The sequence below is a fragment of the Notothenia coriiceps genome, unplaced genomic scaffold (genome assembly GCF_000735185.1).
Source record: "Notothenia coriiceps isolate Sejong01 unplaced genomic scaffold, NC01 NC01_scaffold00009168, whole genome shotgun sequence".
In the NCBI taxonomy this organism is placed as follows: domain Eukaryota; kingdom Metazoa; phylum Chordata; class Actinopteri; order Perciformes; family Nototheniidae; genus Notothenia; species Notothenia coriiceps.
Window position 1 is genome coordinate 1 of NW_011341869.1, and position 16,735 is coordinate 16,735.

The 16,735-nt window shown below is 40.9% G+C and overlaps 1 protein-coding gene across 2 annotated transcripts in view; it reads right to left on the reverse strand.

Annotated features, from left to right (window-relative positions):
- Positions 1-1,043: 1,043 nt before the first annotated feature.
- Positions 1,044-16,735, reverse strand: part of LOC104945107 (lysine-specific demethylase 4B-like) — an 18,359-nt gene continuing 2,667 nt past the window's right edge. The window contains exons 2-6 of one of the 2 annotated variants that reach the window (XM_010770728.1): positions 6,181-6,608; positions 5,422-5,597; positions 4,531-4,645; positions 3,921-4,114; positions 1,044-1,290 (exon numbers count right to left, since the gene is read on the reverse strand). In XM_010770728.1, the coding sequence (XP_010769030.1) occupies positions 1,245-1,290; positions 3,921-4,114; positions 4,531-4,645; positions 5,422-5,597; positions 6,181-6,582 (933 nt within the window). In that variant the 5' untranslated portion in view covers positions 6,583-6,608 and the 3' untranslated portion in view covers positions 1,044-1,244. Of the gene's footprint in view, positions 1,291-2,344; positions 2,362-3,920; positions 4,115-4,530; positions 4,646-5,421; positions 5,598-6,180; positions 6,609-16,735 lie in introns of those variants that run through there. The other variant, XM_010770729.1, reaches the window with a different exon arrangement.

Sequence of the window (16,735 nt, forward strand, 5' to 3'; positions counted from 1 at the left end):
CCGGAGAAAGGCTCCAAGGCAAAGAAGCGAAGCTCCATTAACCCTCACGTGAGCACCCTTCACCGGAAGCTGATAGACTTAGAATGGTCTGCATAGACTGCATGGTGTGCGGGGACAAGTCCAGTGGGAAGCATTACGGTCAGTTCACCTGCGAGGGATTATTTGTTTAAAGGATCCGTTAAGGGTTAATCTGTTTTTATGGATAGTTGAGGTGAACTAGTTCATGTTCCTGTTTATTTACTCTGTTGTTTACACTGTTGTTTATTTTGTCAATAAATATGCCAGTGGGCTTCCATTGATTTTACCTCATTTGTGACGTTTGGTGTTGTTTTTAATTGTACAATAAGATTACGTGCATTTTTGTAGTGCAGCTCCAGTACTTCCAGGAGGAAGCTCACACTTTGGTTTCCTGTTAAACTTGGACAGGAAACCATTGTATGAGCTTCCTCCAGGAAGTACTGGAGTTGGGGCTTACAGTTATGCACATGTATCATTGTAAATTCACAGTAAATTACTGGCTACTCCTGCATTACTTTCACAGTACACATTGTAAATTCACAGTAAATTACTGGCTACTCCTGCATTACTTTCACAGTACACATTGTAAATTCACAGTAAATTACTGGCTACTCCTGCATTACTTTCACAGTACACATTGTAAATTCACAGTAAATTACTGGCTACTCCTGCATTACTTTCACAATAGAAATGTAAAAGTACAGGCCCTTGTTGTAATGCATGTACAACAAAATGATGTAATTCCCCAGTAACATACTGTAATATCACAGTAATTGAAGCTCTGAAGTTACAGTATACAGTTGTACCTTTACAACAATGCATTGTAATATCATGGATGTGAAATTACAATACATTGCTGTGAAGACATTCACAGTAAATTGCTGTGAACCTTACTGTGAAAGTCATGCAACAAGTTGCCAGGTAATTATTGTGAATTCACAGTGGATATTTTTACAGTGTAGACTTGCCATTCAGACAAGAAAATCCCAGCTTGCCCAACAACAAACACGTTACTGAGCCGCTCATCTTCGATTTTTTTCTGTTATGGTACCAGGGCACCGGCTGAATCCAAGTGACAGATCTGAAGAAGTGACTGACACATCAATGCAGGAGTCCTATAAGGAAAGGCTTGGAATTGGGTGAAAATATAACCCACAGGTTCTCTCAGCGCTGGACGGGATGGCAACACGACTGCTTCAAACTAAGAACTGCAAATCCTGATATGTCTACTCCAAGAGGCTGAGACATAAAGTACAGCAAAGACTGATGACCCTTAAAATAAGGGAGAAGAAAAGAAAACTGAATAATCAATAATTAAATACCAACTCATAGAACACACCATTTTTTATTTTCCATAGCTTATTTATTGGTAATTGTTTAGTGTTTCATGCTAAAGCCAATGGGGGCCGGTGTGTAGGAGCCCTTTTATGGGTGTTGTTGGTGTCTCAGTTTACCTTATTTATACGTACAGTGCAATATTATTTTGAACACTTGGTGGCGGGGTTTAGCTGCTCCAGGTGTATAAAAGGGGTCACAGGTGAAAGGACGAGGACACAGGAGGAAGAGCACACCGATTCCACCAGCCAGCAGATGCTGATACCTCAACCCTTTGACACAGTGTACTTAAACCTTGGAATGTAAAGCAATAAGCATCATTCTAAACTGCAGCAAAAGACCGGAAATTAATCTGTTTGTGTCTGCGTCAGGATCACTCTAAACCCTCCTGTGAATTAATGGCAAAGGATATAGAACATTGGAACCGTTCAAATTGCCATTACAGCCTGTAATACAGAACTTTTGTCTCCCCTCTCTGGCACTGAGAATAATGACACTGACACAGTTTCCTATAAGGTGTGCCTGCAGGTGAGCTCACTGTATCCCTCATCTCCCTCCAGGAGCGCTCTCTTTCAAGTCCTCCCATGCAAATGAAGGGAAAGAAAAGGGCAAGCAATGGTTGTTTGCTTTCCTGTTTTTACTTTATTCTTTCCTCTGAGATTAATGTTTTATTTTTTCATCTAGATCTTCCACTTCAGAAACTTTTTTGGACGCTTCTTATGATGTCCTCTATAGCTTTTGTCATACGCCCAGCAGCTGTGATGTGGCTGTGGACTCGCACACGGAGTACACACACATTTACAGTGAGATGGGAAAAGAGACAGACTTTAATGAGATGGCATCACAGAGAGGTAGAGCTGCAGGAGGCAGAGAGGAGATGGAGAAAGTTGGAGGGGACACATACTGTGACGAAAAGGAAGGCAGGTGAGAGAGCACACACACACACACACACACACACACACACACACACACTTCTGAATTCTCCAAGGCTCGGTTGGCTCTGCTCACCTGCAGTGCCATGGATGGAAACAATATGGCGTTAAATAATGGAAAATAAATCAAGGGGCAGAAGAGGAAAGAAAATATTTTTTCTGCAGGTACCAAGGACCTTCAGAGGTGAGTGACAGAAGCAGAAAGAAACAGTGATTCACACAGTCACAGGATTAAAAGCAAGCGAGCGAAATAGCTCAGAGCTATACCCATACCCTGGTCGATACAGATGTTTTTTTCTTTCTGTGTATTCGTGTGTTGAGTTTACAATGAAACCTGAAATTACACAACGCCTGTGAAAATCGGGTCAAGATCTAATGGTTTTCTTTCGTGCAACATTTCTCAGACGTAGAGAAGAAATTGTAATTCTTAAAAAACAGGGAACCAATCATAATGAAAGAGGAAACTTTTCAAAACAATTCCTAAACATAACAGCTGGAAATAATAGAAGAAGAGTAGAATTGTTTGTACAAATATCTTAAAAGGTCAAACCCGATTTAAAAGCAGAAGAATGTCAAGTTCGATGAGGAGTGTGAGCACTTCACAGTTGCACAAACAAACAACAATATAGTCCACAGCAGAGATTTAGTAGTATGTGAAGCGTGATGTTGGTAGAAAACAAGAATTCAAGAACACTGTAGATTCAGTTGTGAGGACTTTGTGATGTTTACTTTCCAAAAGAAACATCCCAACCTGTACTGACTGGACTGATTCCCTGAGACAAACACGTTGAGGATGTACACTACGGAGAATGTGAAACAGCAGGGAAGGTGACAGAGGAAAAACCTGGGCTGCTGGGACAGAAGCTTCCTCTTGGTCTAGCGTGCTTTGATGATTACTTACGTGTGTGTGTGTGTGTGTGTGTGTGTGTGTGATTCATCATGGCAGCCCTATCTCAACCAAACAGGCAGATTATGTTCCCGTCAGGCTTCACATGGACTTTAGATGGTGCCGTCAACCACCGTAGGACTTGAGATGCTATCAGAGAGGCAGCGTCTCTCAGCTGTTTGTATGCCCGCAGAGCAAGCAACATGTCAGCTGCCGTTAATCACACAGATTCTGATCCAACCAGTTTTATAACAGCAAAACATGTCTGAACTGTAACAAAGCCTGGCGCCGTGTTCCTTTACTTAAGGCAAGATAAATGACTAAAAGCTAATAGTGTTTTTATTATATAAGTAAAAGTGATGTTAAAAAAATATTATAATCTGATTTCCTCAGATGCTTTGTTATTATTCAAAGAAACATTGAGTAAAAAAGAGACCAGTCCAGACCACAGCTGATGATGGTTGCAATTGTACGAGAGGCATTAATTCAATTTAGAACCTTATAAAGTGAGATAAAATGATGTTTGTTGCAGGGTCTCTTATGCAAAATGTACAGAATAAGAACCAATGAGTGATCACTGTTGGATCGGTCAAGCATAATCAGTTATTGAAAGTGATTAGAGAAAGTATATCAGAGCGTTTTTGATGTGCTGAAGCTTCCTATCAATGCATAGCTCTACTTCTGACAACTAAAGTTCAGCCTCTTTTGTCTGTATAGTTTAAGTGATACTAATAACAGAAATGACTGACCATGACTTTGACTGTCCAAAGTGCAGGTAGTTGATGCTGTAGAGGTCCATGTCCTCAGTGTGCCAGGCAAATGTGGTCTTCCACATCCCAAAGTACATGTAGGGAGTGTTGACCCCCTCGATGACGATGCCACACTCCTGCTCCACCATATCCAGCAGCGTGTTCAGACGGCCGATGTTCCACTCTTGAATGTCCTGAAGTTAGAAGAAAGGATTTGTTTGATTAGCCTCTACATAGTAGTCTGAAACACACACAAACATACAGGTCCTCCAAAGCCTATCAACAGCCACATGATGGTGCTGTAGTCACACTAAAATGTAGCAACAGAATAGCTAGTGTGTAATCTAGTGTTTAAGTTGTTTTAATACATACAAGTCCTAAAAACCCAATCGCAAAAGCACCTGTCTGCCACAAGGACACAATAATACATTTAACAATTATCCAATGTATTTAAGATATAAATCCTATTTTATTCTTAATAAATGTTTTTTTTTCTTCATAAAATCACTGAGTACCAGACATATCTAATACTCCTGATCAAAGTATCTAGCAGGGTTGGCAAATCCACCCCAGCACTCACACACTTCTTGGGAACACACACAACCCTCACCTCATCATAGATGGAGCCACTGACATCGGCACCATAAATTGGCGACACAAATGTCAGGTTTTTCCAGTACTTCCTCTCCAGGTCATCAAAATCTTTGTGCCGGGGTGTGCAGTACCTGAAAAAGGAAACAGGAGACATGAGCAGCGAGTAGGGAGACAGAACTTCAACCAAACCAGCAATAATGTTGACAGGCATCCACCTTTATGAGCAGTCAGTTATTAATCACTGTTACTTTAAGGGGGGGCAAAGGACCCATATAATGTCAATACATATTCATGATAATGACACTGTTCCTGCTGCAGAAATATCATTTCTTACAATATGTTTTTAACTTCTGGACAGCAGAAATGTAAACATAATGAGGACAGTGTTCCTGTTTTTATATACAATATATCATCATCATTTATTTGTTCTTATTAGTAGTAGTTTACATGCCCATCCCTGTAATACAATCCTCAACAAAAATGTGGTTTAACTTGTATCTTTATTCAACTTAATGTAAGCATATAACAGCCACTAGAGGGCATATAAGGGTTGATACAGTGCCTATAAAAAGTACTTGGTATCATTTTTATTTATTTTTTTGTGGTTTTCTAAATTTAAATCGATTATATTTTTTTTTAACACTGCTCGTTTTCCTTTACAGGAGTCCAAAAGAATCACCTTTGAGGAAAAAATCAGCTGCCCCTTAGTAAATGTATCCTCAAATGTTGACAAAACTCAGCAGAAAACAAACACTTTTGGTCTTGCTAGAGGAGTTTCAGGCCCATCATAGATCAATCATTGATAGTGATGTTAGTTTTGTCATTAGTCTCAACACATAGTTATGCTATTACTACAAATATAAAACAGTAACCACCTTTATAAATGAGGCCTCTGCACCCGACTTACTTTTTGCTGTTGGCCAGCTTGCGGTACTCGCCCACGGTCATAGACTTCTTCTGGATGTTGTACTGGGTGAACAGACCCGACTGTCCGGTCACCACCTGCACGATGGGAGCTGGAATCACCATGTCCTCGATGGTGTCGTAGCACCTCCGCGGCTTCCAGCCCTCTGGGGGAATCACCTGGTGGAGGAAACAGATTGTTAGCTTTCATGATTCTATTCAGTAGGATGACATTTCAAATTGAGTGTTTTTACAATGACCTGTTGCCACATGCAGCTAGCTCTTAACCCGCAGTCCATCCTAGTCTTATTGTCATTTATTTGGTACAATCTGGCAGAACCTTCAATAGGTTTTTCATTTAACTGAACTGAACAATTGATACTTCAATAACCAGATGATACCAATCTGTTCATTACTCCACTGAATTATTATTTGTGACAACCTAACATAAATGGACAAATATTTGCTGATTTCAGTTTTCTCAAATAAAAAACATACAGATTAAAAGACAAAATATAATAGTTTGGGTTTGTTAGTTGTTAATTAAGCAAGTTTGTCAAGACCCCACTATGTGCTTTGGTAGCTTGCGAAAGACATCAATACAAATATAAAATAAAAGCTTGGCTCTGAAAAATTGAGTAGAAATAGACACTAGATGATTATGTGATTAAATACGTAATGTTACCATCAGACCTTACAATAACAGAACTGTAGAAAGGACAACAATATGTGAGTGTAAGTTTGAGAGTGAACGTGTCCTCACCTTTGCCAGTCCAGCCCGGTGAGCCCCTTGACTCTCCATGTAGACGATGTATTTGGCAAAGTCTTTGAACTCCTCCATGGTGGGCCTGAAGGTCATGATCTTACAGCTTGGGTTCTTAGCGCTGTCCGGCAGCAGGGGGGCTGGGGGCAGCTCAGAGCCTGGAACAGGGCCGGGGGCCTTGTCTGGGTTCATAGGCGGAGCCGGGATGTGATCTGGGGCAGCATCGGTTTCCGAGGTCAGCGCTGTGTCTGGGATTTCTGGTATTGCTGGCTCCTCGCTGGAAATCTGGTCCTGGACTTCACTGGTGCCAAGGGCAGGAGGGGAGGCCAAGGCAGGGTGGGGGCCGGACGAGGGGGCAGGGTCAGGAGCCAGCATCGTGTCCATGGACATCTCGGTAGCCATAGGGTCTTTCAGGATTGCAGGTAAACCTGTAAGGGAGAGCATGGGAAATCAGGGAATATTAAAAAGGTACCCTATTATGCGAAATCCACTTTTTCATGTTAAAAGAGTTGCTCACTTTCTGTCCTGATGCATTTATATAAAAACCTGTCTGAAAAAAAGCTGATCAGATTTCGGCCACTTTATGATGTCATAATGTTTTTTTGACTTATGTAACCATTAGCCAATATTGTTCTGCTGGGACTCCCAGCAGCTTCTACTGAAGCCTTCCGAGTAAATCGCTAGAACGCCGACACCTCCTCATCTCCACCGCTCCACCGCTCCCATGTTTTATTTTGTGTTGCCATAAGTTAGTCTCGCTGCGTTTCTGCGCTGGGCTAATGCTAATGCTAATAAAATGGTGGCTTCACAACACTTTTTTTGAGTTTTACGGGGCGTGGTTTGCAATCCGCCCAGCCAATCAGAAATATAGCTCTGTTCTCACAAGAGAGCCGCATGAGAGTCCCTGCTCTCTAGCAGGGATGGAAAAGGGGGTAAAAAGGTTCTCATGAACTAATTTTAGTTCCGGCTCTTTTTGGTGTGAACGCGACATTTCGGACTGTATCGGAACTAAAGTAGGAAAAGTACTCCGGTGTGAACGCGGCTATTGTGTTCTTTGTAACCAAATATCTCTCAGAGGGGCATGGGGAGTGGCTCCTTATGTTCATCTAAAGTAACAGACAGAGAATCAGCACTTTTGAAACAGGGCTGAAACAGAGGGGTTCATGGGATGCTGCAATGATCTGTGTGATATTTGGAGCCAAACACTTCAGAGACATGTTTTGTATATAACTGAGACCTTTAATATATTGATGAAAAACAGTATAATAGGGGACCTATTAGTCTGAGCAGCCGCCAAAAATGGAGGACACATTAGTTTTCAGAAGGGGGTCAGAAATTGAAATAACATGGCCATATGAGCAAGCATGATTTTTAAAGATATAACTAAGGTGACACATTGGCCAAAACGAGCATTAAGTCTAAACTGTCTAAATAAGCTGGTGTGTTCCAAGTTTCTGTTTCACAGTTGACATTTGGACATCCATACTAATCAAAGTTTCACTAGTGTGTATAGAAACAAAATGCTTATCTTGACAAAGCTTGACATTGTTTAACCATGTAATTTTCCTCGCAAAAATACAAAACTTTACCTGGTTTAAATGGAAAAATGCTAAATGGACAGTACTTATATCAGAGCGCATTACATAGTACGAGTCATTCACACCTCATTCATGCAGAGCAGCACCACTTGCTCTAGGGAGGCTAACATTCACACACGTTGGCCATGAGGGAGAAACTCAGGGTTAAGTATCACATTCACAAGCTGGGATCAAACCCCCAACCTTCTGGTTAAAAGAGGACCGCAATCCTTCGCAGCCACAGTTGCACAGTCGTTTAACTTTAAAATTGCAAGGTTTTGGAAAGGGTGAGTATCTAGCTTACAGGAAAGTGTTGCACAGCATCCCAGCGCATCATCAAAAAAGCACTCCTGCTGCACGTGGGTTTTATTTATATAACAACAATATCATGACGACCCATCGCCACGTCAAATGCGTTGTGTGACAGACAAGCATCCCCCCTGTGCTTTTAAAAGTGTATATGGGCTACTACCGATTTATTATTCAGCATTAGCACAAACCAGAAGATTGCCTGAAGGACAGTGACGGTCACGACTGCAGCACATTCCTAAAATGTCAGACATTTGGAGGTAAAAAACACCCAGGCTAATAGCTGGATGTGCTCAAAACAATCTAGTGATATGTTGTTATAAAGCGCGAATGCATCTGTCGCTCGAACCTGCCTGTAACTCATATTGTAATGTTTTAGTGTTATTAATCATTTTGGTTACAGCCCTGATATATTAAACATACAGTAGCTAGCTCTTATTTCATGTAGCATTGTCCTCGTGTGCCCAAGACTTATAGGAAGAAATAATAAATAAAAAGACCAAATGCAGTACTCTGTGTAACTGTAATGTTTGCTTGTATGTTTCAATTCATTTGTCTCAGTTATTTGTTTTTGGATTGCCATTAAAGCAAACGGCTAATACAACAGGTTGTTTTTTTCTCACCATACTTTCATCCGCCAGTTTCCCTTATATCTCTCTCCCACAGAATCTCCCCCTTTATCTGACTCTTTTCAGACCTATCAGGGAGCCTTGTAACTCCCCTTGCTGTAATATTGACATTGCTGGAAACTAGTTTAACCTTACTGTGTAAATATTAGTTGTAAAGAAATGTAAGCGTCCCTCAGGTTTTTGTTTGACAAACCACAACCTTTAGTGCAACAAACCCCACCTGATAGCTCATAGCTGAGTGAGGTCAGTCAAATAAGTACATCTAGACACAGACTTCTCTAGGAGAAAAAAACCGTTAGGCCAGGAACTTAAATATGAAGTTGAAACAATGAGTCTGTTATTTGTATTCACTCAAAGAAGATATTGATTTCCCTGTTCCCTGTGTCATGTTGGGTTCTGGGAACTTGGGACATGCATTTTACCGACTCCTGACTGATTTTGTAGACTGAAAAATTCATAGAATTAGAAAATTGACAGACAGAATTAATTGTTGCAGCCCTACTGAATATAGAGGTAGAACCCCTTGGTTCCTAAAAAAGTTTCTTAAGTTCCTAAAAAATGACTACACATAAAAAGAGGTGACAGGTGTGATACAAGACAAATGGAGAGCAGTTATTGTATTACTACGAATCAAAGAACTTGAAGAAAAGCAGTTTCTTGTGGCTGAAACAGGATGTGCATATGCCCCAAACAGTTGTGGTTTATATTCTATAGTCCAACTCAGATGGTAGCAATATGCGTCTAACTGTATTCCAACAGTGTTTGACTGACATTTCATTTACCAAGGCATCATACAAATGTGTAAACTGGCCTATTGAGACAAAAACAGATTGAAAGGCAGGTTCTCAGTTGAGGAAGCCTTCAACTGCAGTGTTAGAAAAATAAATAACCATTGCTAACAGTTTGTAGCTGCAGGTATGCGTCAATAGTCAGTCGTAGAAAACAATGTGCCTCCATTTGCATTTCAATGGCTCTGACACAACAAGCCATTTTGGCTTCCCTCAAACTTCAGGCCCTTTTGATTGACAAAAGTACTGCCGCTCCCTGGTATGAAAAGTAATGATCTTTCCACACATGTGCAGAACCTGCTAGTTTGCCATTGGTTGTATTATTTGCAGTGTATTGACAGGGAGCAAGCAGGCAACGCAAGGCAACGCAACAGTTGGATTCATCATTAGAAACAACAGGTCACAGTCTTGTCAGGGGTAGACATTAAGGGTAAAATGCCACTGTCCCTCCGGGCCGGTGGAATTGTATTATCACTGGCCCCACCATTGTAACCACTGGCCCGGAGCATTCGTCCAAAAGAAATCGACTTATGATGACTAATTAACACATTTGTTGCAATAGTAATTTATGCACTAACTACATTACTACTTGTACTACAACATTTGAATCATCAGTTCTTCCTCATTTTCCTCAATTGTTCATATTTGGTTTATTAAAATAATGATATTGTGGTCATTGTTAAAAAATGTCTGCTATTATGAGTATTATTATTATTTGTATAATGCGCTTTCTGCCTTCCTGTCATTAGGAGTTAGACATGTAATGGCTATGTAGTAGATTAGATTAGAACCTTCATTATCCTAAACTGCTGGGACATTTCCCTAAAGCCAATACCTTTATATTTTCTACTCTTCACTTACTTGTCAGCAAAGGTCGGCATTGATGTACAGAGCCGACAGAAGACCTTGTTTATATTAGCATCATATTGAGAGGTGCAGCCAGTGACGCGTCCTAAAACCAGGGAGTAAGCTGCTGGTTCCCTCGACCAAATGCAATGGGATTTCTCCACAGGGTTTTGGAAAATAGCTGGAAATAAGGTCTGTGGAAAACGAACCCGTTTGATAAATGCACGTTTTGTTCAGACCGATAATCTCCACATGTCTACCATACTTTTATAATTTTCGAATCATAAATCTAATCGATAGATTATGAAAGGGTTTTTGGACGCGTCACTGCACCACTAGAAGCCAACTCCTTCGATCAAGCTGGCTGAAACTTTCTCTCCCTCTTCTTCTCATACTCCCTGTCACTCTCCTTTAACTCCTCCGGTGACTTTCTTTTATTTGAAGATTGTTTTTTGCCCGGCGCTTGGCCGGTTACCGCTGGAATTAAAAACATTAATGGCGAATGGCTAGGTGGCGCGATAGTCTGTAGTGAAGGAGCTTGCTCCCGCTCACGGGAGCCTGCTCGCGCTGCGCTCCACAAACGGCTGTTTGCTTTTCACCCAACAACGACAACCGACTCACAAAACGCTATGTTGTAGCGTTAATAAACGAAAAAATCTAACTAAATTGCAAGTCAAAATACCAATACCACAGGACAATTCTTTTTTTTAAAGCAATATTTTTAGTGGCCCGAGCGGGAGAGTGGAAAGTACGTTATGCTGGCTGGATTATTGAAATGTACATACAGTTCTGTTTCATATAGGTGCTTCCATAGATCTAGTCTCTTTATTTTCCCCTCAAAGTGCACCAGATTGATGCATTTAACTACAACATTTTAAAAAAAAATCTTATGGGGGAGCATGCCCCCGGACCCCCCTAGAGAATTAGTGTCTAAATAGTGCTTCCGGGCCAGCGGGCCATTTATAATGTTGAGCCCTGGTATGACAGTGGCCATGTCGGCAGGCCACATTATGTAGACAGCCAGTCCCCCTTTGTGAGGCAGACCACATCATATAGACAGCCAGTCACCCTGTGTGAGGCAGGCCACATCATGTAGACAGCCAGTCACCCTGTGTGAGGCAGGCCACATCATGTAGACTGCCAGTCACCCTGTGTGAGGCAGACCACTTAACAGTCCAGGCCACCGGTCCTCCCGATGGCCAGTCCGGGACTGGGTACAAGAGGCGTAGAGCGACGGATCATTGTCCACAAGTTAATCGATCGCAGATGGCGTCATGGTCGCAGACGAAAACAAATATATATATATTATTATATATATATAAAAAAAAAAAACTAAATGGGTCGCGAAATATACTTGGGCGGCCTTTAATATACCTGGACGGCCCGCCCAAGTATAGTCTATGTGTGGGAAACCCTGATGTATTGTTTAGAGAATAAATAGAAGTTTGCTATATTACTTAACACTCGGAAATCCAGTGTGCAGCGTACATAAAACCACAGACGTTTTCATTCACTGTCCAAGAAGGTGGAAAAGACATAGATGGATCTCTACTGGGCAAAATGAAAGAAAAGAGAAGAATATGTGCTAAGGTAAGTGAGAATGTCAAATATAAATTAAGGAAGTCGGAATGAAAGTCGGATATTTGGTAGTTATAATTGAACGAAGTCCGGATAAGTCTGTAACTCCGGATAGTAAACAACAAAATATGGAAAAAACAACAAACGTGTCAAATGTGCTAAAGTGTGCGCGTAAAAGTCGTCGCCCTTTACGGGTAAAAACATCAAAAGTCAAAAGGGAGATAACAAAAATCGGATTATAGTTCTAGACAGACGACCTACGAACGGCGAGGAATCAAAAACGGTTACGTAAAAATTCCCGAAAAGTTCCATCTGTATAGAAGGACGACAAGTCTTGAGAACTAAATAATAACGGAGTCTAAGTCACGTGTGTCCCTTTTACGACCACCACAAAAAGCGTTTTATCCAATAAAATCTACTTTCCTAACTATCTCTTAACTATACGTGTTTTATCTGACGGACAAAAAAGTTGTAGGTGGGAGTTAAACATACATCCCCTGCGGAACCCTGGGCAACCGTTTCGGGAGTTAAGGGTCTGATGTGATCGGAAGCAAGATGCAGGCGGTATAACGGAAGCGGATTTGCCGAGTCCGACCTAGCGCGAGCGTAGGTTGCCTTGTAAACATTCATAATCGTTTGTTAGCATAAAATGCGTTCCATCCTCCACTAGCAAACAAATACAGACTATCATTAATAGTCCTGCCAAAGGTACGTGCAAATGTCGTACAAATTGTCTACCAATTTGCAAATTTATCGCGAATATTTCGTGCGGCTCTCGCGACCACGCCGCCGGCGAGAAAAGAGACGAACAACAAAAAGGGAGACTGTGTCGGCTGTTTAATCGTAAAGTGTAGGAGGGAACGAATCATAAATTTTGTAATTGTACAAACTCATATATTAACATTACAATCTTGTTTGTGTATCAATTCTGTGCTTTCGGCAGAAACAACAAGAAAGCTGATACGCCATGTACACGCATGGTCTTCGCGGAGCTTACATCGGTAGTGCTTCTATCGTCGAAGAGACACCAGTGAACGTAATCCGGCTCGGGGTGTGTAATGCACTATATAAACGGCGCCGCAGACAGAAAATAGACATGTTCTATAATACAGACCATCACTCATGAATACTCGCGGCGTCTGACTTAGTAATCTAGTCTACACTAACCATTGCCATCGCCTGCGGCGAAACAGAACACGATCGATAAGTTTGTAAATCCGATGATGCTGACATGGTTAGTACCTACAGTATTACTTCTTGTATGCGCTCATGCCGACGACATTTGTAATCTACAACCTCGAGTCTAACAATATTATTGTGTAAACCCAAAATAAATAAACCGTGTAGTTAGTGACTAAGGACTTGCAATGGTACTGCCGTGTACCAATTACAGGGGCAAACTACAAAAAACAAAAAGAACGCGTATTAAATATTGGATTTTTTTTTTTTGTGGTCAAACCGGAGTTCATATATACATAGTTATACATGGTCTGTTCACGATGCTGGAAGACAGACGTCCCTACATCCGGTCGTACTGGTAGTGAGGTGCCGGGCCGTTAAATTCTCGAATCGTACGTGTGAAAGTTTTAGCGATCCAAAGAAATCCGGAAAAGATTGCGGATTCCGGTCTTTTTACTACATTGAGTACGCTGGTGTCGAATTATGGCAACAACCAATGGGGACAACGTGATCGCTTTTATAAAAACCACACAAACTTAGTTCGAATACGTTGTGGATTTTCCAGAGTCTACCGTACCTGGTGAAACTCCGGTTTCGATAAGAGAATTTAACAGTTGACCTTGATGCAATCTAGCAAACCTATATACATTCAGGGTTTAACCTCAGGCTTCCCTAGATCAAAGACGTTGAGGGAGACAGACCTGAGATAGTAAACCTTTACAAGACCAGAGATCGAAAGAAGGGAAACGCCACTAAGAGTTTGTTTTTCGAGATGCGTCAACCCTCCTTATAACTTTATGAAATTGAACTCCTAAGATGGGAACTCCACATTAATGGTGACGAAGTAACAAATTTTTGAAATTTGTACATGTGCTAAACTGGAGTACTATTAATGGCAAACTTTCATAAGGTTGTCAACACGGGCCACAGAACTTTGACAGAAATAAGCAGTCTGTCGTATAGTTTGAGTTTATGGGAGATTCGCCACTTTGTTTTATTGGCGAGTTATAGAACATACTATATTAGTTAACGATTTTCAGCTATGTCAAATTTTGACCTGCGTGTGTGAAAACCTGATCGTCTCGGTAAATCCTTTCGATCCGGGGGATTTTTACAAGAAGACAAAAAGACACTGACAAGTGAGATCGATTGTTATACGATTAAACCTTTATTTTACGATAAGATCTATGATATTCTAAGGATTTCCTTTTACGCATCTTATGACTTTGTCACTCTGTACCCCATTGCTGCAGCCACTTGTACGATGTGAAATGTCCAGATCTTAAAATTAAGTGTCCAGCCTATTATTTCTTGTCGCGACAGTTTAAGTCCAAGCAAGGGAATAGAAGAACTTTAGAGTGAGAGTTTTACACGTCCATAGGCTTCACAGAGTTTATTTTGACCCCCAATAAAGAGGACAGGTAACCACGGCGAAGCTCAATTAGGAGGCATAATGAAGTTATATTTACGCTTATATTCAGCAAAGTATAAACTAAACTGATTAGACACGGGACACATATATACATTGAAACTCTAGGTCAAAGAGCGTTTACCTCAAAATGAACTTTTACTGTAAAAATTCGAATGACATGACGAATCCGACGGCAGCTAAAATCCGGTTTTTAGTACTTAGAGCTAAATAAACCCCCAGTCATTAACTATAGTGCTGAACCCTACGAGGCTAGCGCGGTTAGAAAACCCGGCTAGTGGCCTTAGTCATAGCGCGGACTCACGGCTAGGCTAGCTCACCCGCCCCGGATTTAACCTTCTAAATTTGTAGTGACAATTTAGAAGGTAAATTCGACCTACAAAATTGAGTCCAATTAAAGTAAGTGACGCTCGAAGGTGTTTGTTGTTAGTTGAATTCTATAATGTAAAGTTTACTTCATAGTAATAAGTTCAAATGTAATTGAACCTATTCTTGTGTCCTCTTTACTCGCCTTCGGCGAGAGAAAATGAGAGAGGGAGAGAGAGGGCGGGAGAGAGCGGAGAGAATGGGGTTCGTGTGTGAGTAGATAGGGACTCCTGTCTGTTGGATTTTTTGTGACAGTTTCGAGATAAGCTACGGATCGAGACGATACTTAGGGTTGACCTTTATCGCTTGTTGGCTTTTCTTTTTTTCTATTATGACTTCTTTACTATTTATCAATAATTCGAACAAGGGTCTCCTATCTAGTTTTATCGATTCACACTGCTAATCCAGGAGTATTGAGAACACCGACAAAAAGCGAGTGGAGTGGCGCCAGCCGCGCCCGCCTCGACGTCCTAACGACGAAGTTGTGTGCAACGGTATGGCGCGATAAATGACAGATAAAAGTCTCTGGAATTTTTAATTACGTTCTGCCACGTTCGGTAAAACCGTTCTCCGGGACTTAACAAAACGGTCGGTGGTGTCTCTTTCACAGTACAATAAAATGCAGTACGCTAGTCGAGAGCAGGCGCTAGCCGTACAAATATCTCGTTGACTAGCTAGCTGCACCTCTCACTCATAGCCCGGGCTAGCAGCTAGCCACTGGCTAGTTAAGCCTCCGTAGGGGATAGGTGCTAATAGGTAAAATGAAACTTTGTAGTTAAATACCTCTTTTTTTGTAAACTTGGTCATAAAAAAATTGTCAACTAATGGGACTTGAAAATTCATATTAAGTTGACTTTTTTCCAATGTATTATTTATTATTTTGATAAATAGCAAAATAAAAGCTAATGCAACAAAAGGCATTAGCCAACGTGTCGGTATTAGCATTAACGCTAATTTTTATGCTAAAATTTAACTCGTCGGGATTGCATGACCACATGTTGATATTTTACCTTAGCTTGACATTTAAGTTTGCCGCTACACAAGAAATTTTTTTTAGAACATAAAAGGGGGTTTAGAAGGTGAAAGCGAAGCATTAAATATATTTGTACCAAAAATTTTTTACGTCTTCTAACAAGCCATTACGATTGACACACGGTCTGGATACGTATACCCAGGACCACCAGTACTGGTTTTACTACCCGGACACACTATGATTTATGAGTGNGCCTTGAGGTACCCCACATGTCATATTTGTCAACTCAGATGTGCATTTACCTATAGAAACAACGTTTTTTATGTCCTTTAAGTAGGATTTCCAACCAATTTAGAACTGTTTCTGAAAGTCCCACCCAGTTTTCTAGTCGGTCGAGTAATATGTTGTGGTCAACGGTGTCAAACGCAGCACTGAGATCTAATAATACTAACACTGAAGTTCTGCCACTGTCTGTGTTTAAGTGGATGTCATTGAAGACCTTTACAAGAGCAGTCTCAGTGCTGTGGTTTGGACGAAAGTCTGACTGGAACAATCCAAACAGTTATTTAAATGCAAGAAATTACTCAACTGTTGAAAAACAACTTTTTCAATGATTTCACCTAGAAATGGCAGGTTTGATATGGGCCTGTAATTGTTCATTACTGAAGCATCTAGATTATTCTTTTTTAAGAGCGGTTTAATGACTGCAGTTGTCAGGGCCTGTGGAAAAACACCTGAGTGAAGAGATTTGTTTACTATATGAAGTAGATCTGAGGCCATACAACGAAAAACATCTTTGAAAAATCCTGTTGGAATAATATCAAGGCAGCAGGAGGAGATTTCAGAAGTTGAATAATGTCCTCTAGGTTTTTATCATTAAT